General features: G+C 42.8%; 1 protein-coding gene across 2 annotated transcripts; it reads right to left on the reverse strand.

Annotated features, from left to right (window-relative positions):
• Positions 1-171: 171 nt before the first annotated feature.
• LOC130527102 (trichohyalin-like) lies at positions 172-8,513 on the reverse strand. Of its 2 annotated transcripts, XM_057035235.1 has the most exons (3): positions 5,033-8,513; positions 1,558-4,948; positions 172-1,473 (listed from the first exon to the last, which is right to left on the reverse strand). In XM_057035235.1, exons 2-3 carry the CDS (start codon positions 3,172-3,174, stop codon positions 1,366-1,368), a joined length of 1,725 nt encoding a protein of 574 aa, XP_056891215.1. In that variant the 5' UTR covers positions 3,175-4,948; positions 5,033-8,513; the 3' UTR covers positions 172-1,365. The 2 variants fall into 2 exon arrangements, with proteins under 2 accessions (XP_056891215.1, XP_056891216.1); XM_057035236.1 differs by lacking the exon at positions 5,033-8,513 and having other exon boundaries at positions 1,558-5,016.
• Between the last annotated feature and the right edge of the window lie 23 nt (positions 8,514-8,536).

Below are 8,536 nucleotides of genomic sequence, written 5' to 3' on the forward strand. Positions count from 1 at the left end.
AGATTTCCAACACATAGGTCTAATTTATGTCAAAACTTTTCTCTTTCTCCATCATGAAGGGGGTGGGGGTGGGGGTGGTGGGGGGGGGGGGGTGCTCAAAACCAAGGATGGTGAATGTCAGATGCGACCTGGCATCTGTTCAGTCACACCAACATGCACAAACATGCAAAAGGCGAGGCGGGATAGACGAGGGTGAGGAATCTGAGCCCTGAGGGGGGCAGAAAAGAGGAAATAAGGGCAGGGGAGAGAATGGCACCCACAGCTTGGCATTTAAACAGAGGATTTCCTCTCTCTACCTTGTCTTCCCTCCGCTCTTTCTGTTTTCATAAGGAGAACCTTTTTCACATGGCTCCTTCTGCAGGCATGTTCTCCACTGGTTTTAATTATTATTCCAGGTATTGGTTACCACAGCACTTCTTTGATGTGGCCAAAGTCTTTTTAACAAGGTGGTTCCAAACTCCTGTGACACCATTAGCATGTAGACACAAACACATCCGGACCTGGAGAACAGCTACATGGACACTGTTCTCCAATTTTTTATCTCATTAAGACCAGCATAGGTGGTTGGTATAAACTGATTAGTGATTGAATCAGGATGGCAAACCAGGGTGATGGTGGTGGAGGTCTGGGGGGTGTTGAATGCAGGGCAAAACAGTAAAAATGATTATTGCGGAAACCTGAAAGAGAAGAGCCCAGATGGAGGGAGAAAGGTTTTGATGGAAGAGTTTAAAATGACCTTGAAATTCATGCTGATGTTGACTTGGAAAGAGGTGAACTGGATCAGCAAAGATCAGCTGGCCTACCAGTTGATTGATAATCTTATATTTTATAATCAGCCACTTTGATGCTATAGATGTCAGAGGTATGAACACGTAGGAAGTTTGTGTAGGAAAACAAAGTTGTTGCAAATGAGGAGGAAATTATCAAGATTAAAGAATGTGGAAATGGTGATTTAGATTGTAGGACTCCGGATATCTGCGTATCCAAGAAATATGGCGGAAACCAGTGTTAGATTCTGTCATTAGTCGTTATGATTTGAAATTTCTTTAATAACAAGAGGAAATATTTTCCTGTTGAGACGTTTCGTAACCTGAAAATTCTGCATGTAAAGACGTTCGTAAGTAGAGGTCCCACTGTATATCGAGTTCATGGAGAAAGCAGCGTGTCTTCATCGCCCTCTGGTGGCAGAGTGTGACTCTGAAATCACAACTCCAAGCGTGGCTCCCTCAATTTGCCCACTATAGTGCACGTCCAGGCAGTGGGGTTCCTCAGGGTACAGTCCGGTTACTACAGTCAATACGAGTTTTATATTTACCAAAAATGTTGAAAGGAAGCAAAAACAGTCCAAAGGAGGTAGAAGGTGGCTCAGGCGTTACTCTGCTTTTTGCTGAATATGGAGCAGAGAAATCTACAGAAATGCTTCTTCTTCTTCTTTTTTTTCTTGACCTCACATTGTAGTTCCTGATTTAGATCCTGAAAATGCAAACATGTTTTTGATTACACTCATTAGTCTTCATGTCATCTGAAGTCAGCTATCAATGATCACCATCTACTAACCTTAAGTTTAAGGATCTCTTGTTGGAGCTCCCGGATATTCTTTTCGCTGGCCTCCTCTTGTTCCAGTCTGGCCATCTCCTTCGCTTCCAGCATCTCTTCCAGCCTCATATTGAACTGCTTCAGTTGAGAGATCACTGCCGTCATGTTCTTTTGAACCTCCTCTTCTTCCAGTCTGGCCATCTCCTTCTCTTCAAGCAACTCCGCCTGCCTCATATTGAACTGCTTCAGTTGAGAGATCTCTGCCATCATGTTCTTTTGGACCTCTTCTTGTTCCAGTCTGGCCATCTCCTTCTCTTCCAGCATCTCTTCCTGCCTCATATTGAACTGCTTCAGTTGAGAGATCTCTGCCATCATGTTCTTTTGGACCTCCTCTTGTTCCAGTCTGGCCATCTCCTTCTCTTCCAGCATCTCCTCCTGCCTCATATTGAACTGCTTCAGTTGAGAGATCTCTGCCGTCATGTTCTTTTGGACCTCCTCTTGTTCCAGTCTGGCCATCTCCTTCTCTTCCAGCATCTCCTCCTGCCTCATATTGAACTGCTTCAGTTGAGAGATCTCTGCCGTCATGTTCTTTTGGACCTCCTCTTGTTCCAGTCTGGCCATCTCCTTCTCTTCCAGCAACTCCTCCTGCCTCATATTGAACTGCTTCAGTTGAGAGATCTCTGCCGTCATGTTCTTTTGGACCTCCTCTTGTTCCAGTCTGGCCATCTCCTTCTCTTCCAGCAACTCCGCCTGCCTCATATTGAACTGCTTCAGTTGAGAGATCTCTGCCATCATGTTCTTTTGGACCTCCTCTTGTTCCAGTCTGGCCATCTCCTTCTCTTCCAGCATCTCTTCCTGCCTAATATTAAACTGCTTCAGTTGAGAGATCTCTGCCATCATGTTCTTTTGGACCTCCTCTTGTTCCAGTCTGGCCATCTCCTTCTCTTCCAGCAACTCCTCCTGCCTCATATTGAACTGCTTCAGTTGAGGATCTCTGCCGTCATGTTCTTTTGGACCTCTTCTTGTTCCAGTCTGGCCATCTCCTTCTCTTCCAGCAACTCCTCCTGCCTCATATTCGACTGCTTCAGTTGAGAGATCTCTGCCGTCATGTTCTTTTGGACCTCCTCTTGTTCCAGTCTGGCCATCTCCTTCTCTTCCAGCATCTCCTCCTGCCTCATATTTGGCATGTGCCTTAGCCAACTCGTCAGACACTACCTTTACAATTTTTTGCTCATTTAACTGGACACTGGCGGCACTCTCCTGTCTGATCTTAGCCAACTTATTAGTCAGCTTCCTTTTATACTTCTTTGTGTTCAGCAGGAGCTTCTCATTAATCTGCTTATCTTTCTTCCTGAGAGCTTCCTTAAACTTTTTCTCCTGCTCCGACAGCAGTAACTTGGACCTTTGATCAGCTTTTGAAATGTCCTGGAAACATCTCTGCTCTTCCGCAGCCATTCCATTTTTGAATGCTTCCTTAATTTCGAGCAACTCTGTATCGTAAATCTCCTTCATATCTTGCAGATGTCGGGCCAGTATTTGCTCCGGAGTTGCCAAGCTTTGGGTGGAGCCCTCCCGTTCACCCTCGGCGGAGCTCTGCCGGATCAGACTGTCCATAAAAGCGCGCTCCGCCTTTGCCATCTCTTGACGGGCTCGTTGAGGCGTTTGTACTTGTCAGCTATAGCATCTTTGATCTGGCTGAAGCCTTCCATCAAGCTCCTGGTTGTGAGCATCTCATGATCTCCCTTCTCGAACATTTTAGCTTCTCTCCTAAAAATGATACGATCGTGAATGGGACTCGAGGGGTGCTTGAGAGGCGGTAGGTTATGGCTGATTCCGGTCAGAGAATCAAGGATATTTCGGAAAGAATGGTGCAGTAACTTCAAACTGGGTTTTAGTATATAGTATTCCAGGTTGAGATCAGTTAGCAAGCTTCAGTATTACAGGTTACACATATGGTGAACTTATGGGTTTAAGTTGAGACAAAATAACTTGGTTGAAAGACAAATTATCCTTTTATATTTTCTCTTTGATCTCTATTGAGGCTCCTTCTCCCAGGAGATCATGTGACAGTTTTTTTTTGTCCTTTTTGTGTATGGAATAAAAAGTAATTTTCAGGAAATATTGATAATGGAAGATATCCTTCAATTTTGGTGATGTTTGAGATTCCAGAGGCACTTTGACTTTTGATCATAAAGTAACCTACTGTTACGTAAGCTTGTCATACAATATTTGGGAATCTGAGCTGTTGAACATCTATTAAAAGGAAAACAAATATATTTTAAAGGGTCTTGAAAATTGATATTAACACCTCAGTAATATGCTTTATTATTCCAGGTATTGGTTACCACAGCACTTCTTTGACGTGGCCAAAGTCTTTTTAACAAGGTGGTTCCAAACTCTTGTGACACCATTAGCATGTAGACACAAACACATCCGGACCTGGAGAACAGCTACATGGACACTGTTCTCCAATTTTTTTATCTCATTAAGACCAGCATAGGTGGTTGGTATAAACTGATTAGTGATTGAATCAGGATGGCAAACCAGGGTGATGGTGGTGGTGGTCTGGGGGGTGTTGAATGCAGGGCAAAACAGTAAAAATGATTATTGCGGAAACCTGAAAGAGAAGAGCCCAGATGGAGGGAGAAAGGTTTTGATGGAAGAGTTTAAAATGACCTTGAAATTCATGCTGATGTTGACTTGGAAAGAGGTGAACTGGATCAGCAAAGATCAGCTGGCCTACCAGTTGATTGATAATCTTATATTTTATAATCAGCCACTTTGATGCTATAGATGTCAGAGGTATGAACACGTAGGAAGTTTGTGTAGGAAAACAAAGTTGTTGCAAATGAGGAGGAAATTATCAAGATTAAAGAATGTGGAAATGGTGATTTAGATTGTAGGACTCCGGATATCTGCGTATCCAAGAAATATGGCGGAAACCAGTGTTAGATTCTGTCATTAGTCGTTATGATTTGAAATTTCTTTAATAACAAGAGGAAATATTTTCCTGTTGAGACGTTTCGTAACCTGAAAATTCTGCATGTAAAGACGTTCGTAAGTAGAGGTCCCACTGTATATCGAGTTCATGGAGAAAGCAGCGTGTCTTCATCGCCCTCTGGTGAAGAGTGTGACTCTGAAATCACAACTCCAAGCGTGGCTCCCTCAATTTGCCCACTATAGTGCACGTCCAGGCAGTGGGGTTCCTCAGGGTACAGTCCGGTTACTACAGTCAATACGAGTTTTATATTTACCAAAAATGCTGAAAGGAAGCAAAAACAGTCCAAAGGAGGTAGAAGGTGGCTCAGGCGTTACTCTGCTTTTTGCTGAATATGGAGCAGAGAAATCTACAGAAATGCTTCTTCTTCTTCTTTTTTTTCTTGACCTCACATTGTAGTTCCTGATTTAGATCCTGAAAATGCAAACGTGTTTTTGATTACACTCATTAGTCTTCATGTCATCTGAAGTCAGCTATCAATGATCACCATCTACTAACCTTAAGTTTAAGGATCTCTTGTTGGAGCTCCCGGATATTCTTTTCGCTGGCCTCCTCTTGTTCCAGTCTGGCCATCTCCTTCGCTTCCAGCATCTCTTCCAGCCTCATATTGAACTGCTTCAGTTGAGAGATCACTGTCGTCATGTTCTTTTGAACCTCCTCTTCTTCCAGTCTGGCCATCTCCTTCTCTTCCAGCAACTCCGCCTGCCTCATATTGAACTGCTTCAGTTGAGAGATCTCTGCCATCATGTTCTTTTGAACCTCCTCTTGTTCCAGTCTGGCCATCTCCTTCTCTTCCAGCATCTCTTCCTGCCTCATATTGAACTGCTTCAGTTGAGAGATCTCTGCCATCATGTTCTTTTGGACCTCCTCTTGTTCCAGTCTGGCCATCTCCTTCTCTTCCAGCAACTCCTCCTGCCTCATATTGAACTGCTTCATTTGAGAGATCTCTGCCGTCATGTTCTTTTGGACCTCCTCTTGTTCCAGTCTGGCCATCTCCTTCTCTTCCAGCAACTCCGCCTGCCTCATATTGAACTGCTTCAGTTGAGAGATCTCTGCCATCATGTTCTTTTGGACCTCCTCTTGTTCCAGTCTTGGCCATCTCCTTCTCTTCCAGCATCTCCTCCTGCCTCATATTGAACTGCTTCAGTTGAGGATCTCTGCCGTCATGTTCTTTTGGACCTCTTCTTGTTCCAGTCTGGCCATCTCCTTCTCTTCCAGCAACTCCTCCTGCCTCATATTCGACTGCTTCAGTTGAGAGATCTCTGCCGTCATGTTCTTTTGGACCTCCTCTTGTTCCAGTCTGGCCATCTCCTTCTCTTCCAGCATCTCCTCCTGCCTCATATTTGGCATGTGCCTTAGCCAACTCGTCAGACACTACCTTTACAATTTTTTGCTCATTTAACTGGACACTGGCGGCACTCTCCTGTCTGATCTTAGCCAACTTATTAGTCAGCTTCCTTTTATACTTCTTTGTGTTCAGCAGGAGCTTCTCATTAATCTGCTTATCTTTCTTCCTGAGAGCTTCCTTAAACTTTTTCTCCTGCTCCTAGTAACTAGTAACTTGGACCTTTGATCAGCTTTTGAAATGTCCTGGAAACATCTCTGCTCCTCCGCAGCCATTTCATTTTTAAATGCTTCCTTAATTTCGAGCAACTCTGTATCGTAAATCTCCTTCATATCTTGCAGATGTCGGGCCAATATTTGCTCCGGAGTTGCCAAACTTTGGGTGGAGCCCTCCCGTTCACCCTCGGCGGAGCTCTGCCGGATCAGACTGTCCATAAAAGCGCGGCTCCGCCTTTGCCATCTCTTGACGGGCTCGTTGAGCCGTTTGTACTTGTCAGCTATAGCATCTTTGATCTGGCTGAAGCCTTCCATCAAGCTCCTGGTTGTGAGCATCTCATGATCTCCCTTCTCGAACATTTTAGCTTCTCTCCTAAAAATGATACGATCGTGAATGGGACTCGAGGGGTGCTTGAGAGGCGGTAGGTTATGGCTGATTCCGGTCAGAGAATCAAGGATATTTCGGAAAGAATGGTGCAGTAACTTCAAACTGGGTTTTAGTATATAGTATTCCAGGTTGAGATCAGTTAGCAAGCTTCAGTATTACAGGTTACACATATGGTGAACTTATGGGTTTAAGTTGAGACAAAATAACTTGGTTGAAAGACAAATTATCCTTTTATATTTTCTCTTTGATCTCTATTGAGGCTCCTTCTCCTAGGAGATCATGTGACAGCAGATTTTTTTTTTGTCCTTTTTGTGTATGGAATAAAAAGTAATTTTCAGGAAATATTGATAATGGAAGATATCCTTCAATTTTGGTGATGTTTGAGATTCCAGAGGCACTTTGACTTTTGATCATAAAGTAACCTACTGTTACGTAAGCTTGTCATACAATATTTGGGAATCTGAGCTGTTGAACATCTATTAAAAGGAAAACAAATATATTTTAAAGGGTCTTGAAAATTGATATTAACACCTCAGTAATATGCTTTACATTGATTGACATACATTGAGTACATTGATTCTGAGGAATCACTATACAATATCAAAGGAATCACTATACAAGATCAATATTTCTATAAGAATGACAGGTGATTCCTTAAATTGATAACTAAAATACTGGTACATCAATTTGCATAATACCCAGATGAGCCTGATCAATCTGGATGGTACACAAAAATGACTTAATTTCTCTGAGAAAGTTTGATCAAGATCTGTGAATTTAATTGTTAGGAAGCCGATTTTGGACACGGTGTTTAACTACATAGTTGAAGGACTACAGAACAAACCCTCTGAAGTTGTATAGAACTGATGGCAAAGTGTGTTTGAGGACAACAGGCTAATAAAAGCGTTCCAATACCTGCAGACCACAGCACTTGGGGGATTCTCGAGGGGCTCTTACTCACCTTGAGGGTTCCTACTGATGTGTGTGTGGTCGATGTGATAGCGAAGAATGCTGGCGTGGTACTTTCAGAGTTCCAGGGACGTGCTGATCAATACATGCTTTAAATAGGGACACAAATACTTGTACACAGCATTAATCTCAATGGCTAGAAGGCATTCTGCTGAATAGATTGGCTGGCTTGTAACCACACTGACAAACACTCAGCACATTCAGAAATGTTAATTAGCAATTACTTGGGAAGGAAATCCAGTCCATTAACACACTGAAACACGCTGAGATGCAGAAAAACAAACAGAATTGTGGAAATGCACAGGAATATATGGAAATACAAGGAAATTAGCTGTCATGCCACTTATTCCTTGTCAAAGATGTAGGATTTAAATCTAAAGGAAAGTGGAGGGGACAGAATTTTGTTCTTAAATGACCTTTAATTCTTTCTCTAGGAGACAAAAATACTGTATTCTATCAAAATTTTAGACTTGCTAGTTGATGGTGTTCGTCCACAACCAAGAGTTTCACCATTCACTAACCCTAAATCCCCCAAAACGAAGGAGGCCAAACAGAAACTGGGATCTAACCTTTCAAACAATCTTGCTAATTAGAAAATTGATTAGTTAATTAAGTAGACAGTTAATGAACTGTTTCTTAGGGCTTGTTTTGGCCAGTTTGAGCTGCTTTAAATAAGTAGTTTAATCGAGTACTGTTGCCTGCACAGTAACGTTTTTGACCTACTGGCGAGCCCTCTAAAACCTTCGTTTAATCATCGTTAACACTTTCCCCGTCATGAATCAACTTTTGCCTGCAACAAACAAACTTGATTTGTTAAAAAACAAAACAAAAAAACAACCCCGTTGTCCCTAATTAATGTTACAAGGTAACAGGACGTAACCGCGTTAGCATGCTAGTGCTAGCAGCGGGAGATAGGCATTTCCTTAACATATCTGCGTGATAAACTCTTTTCCCTTGGATACTTTGCTGGGGTTTGTCCCATTGTGGTACAGAAATGTGGTGCTCTACTGTAAAAACCGTGCATGTGCTAACTGCAGGGGATTTGTGACCGTTGTTGTGGACAGCTTGCTGCTGGATTGATAGAG

This window comes from Takifugu flavidus, chromosome 6 (assembly GCF_003711565.1).
Source record: "Takifugu flavidus isolate HTHZ2018 chromosome 6, ASM371156v2, whole genome shotgun sequence".
Lineage (NCBI taxonomy): Eukaryota > Metazoa > Chordata > Actinopteri > Tetraodontiformes > Tetraodontidae > Takifugu > Takifugu flavidus.

Bases quoted from the DNA above. Each gene is read 5' to 3' on its own strand.
- LOC130527102 (XM_057035235.1), bottom strand. From the start codon at position 3,174: ATGGCAAAGGCGGAGCGCGCTTTTATGGACAGTCTGATCCGGCAGAGC. The intron at 1,474-1,557 runs GTTAGTAGATGG...TTGCATTTTCAG, and splicing joins AAGAGATCCTTAAACTTAAG to GATCTAAATCAGGAACTACA.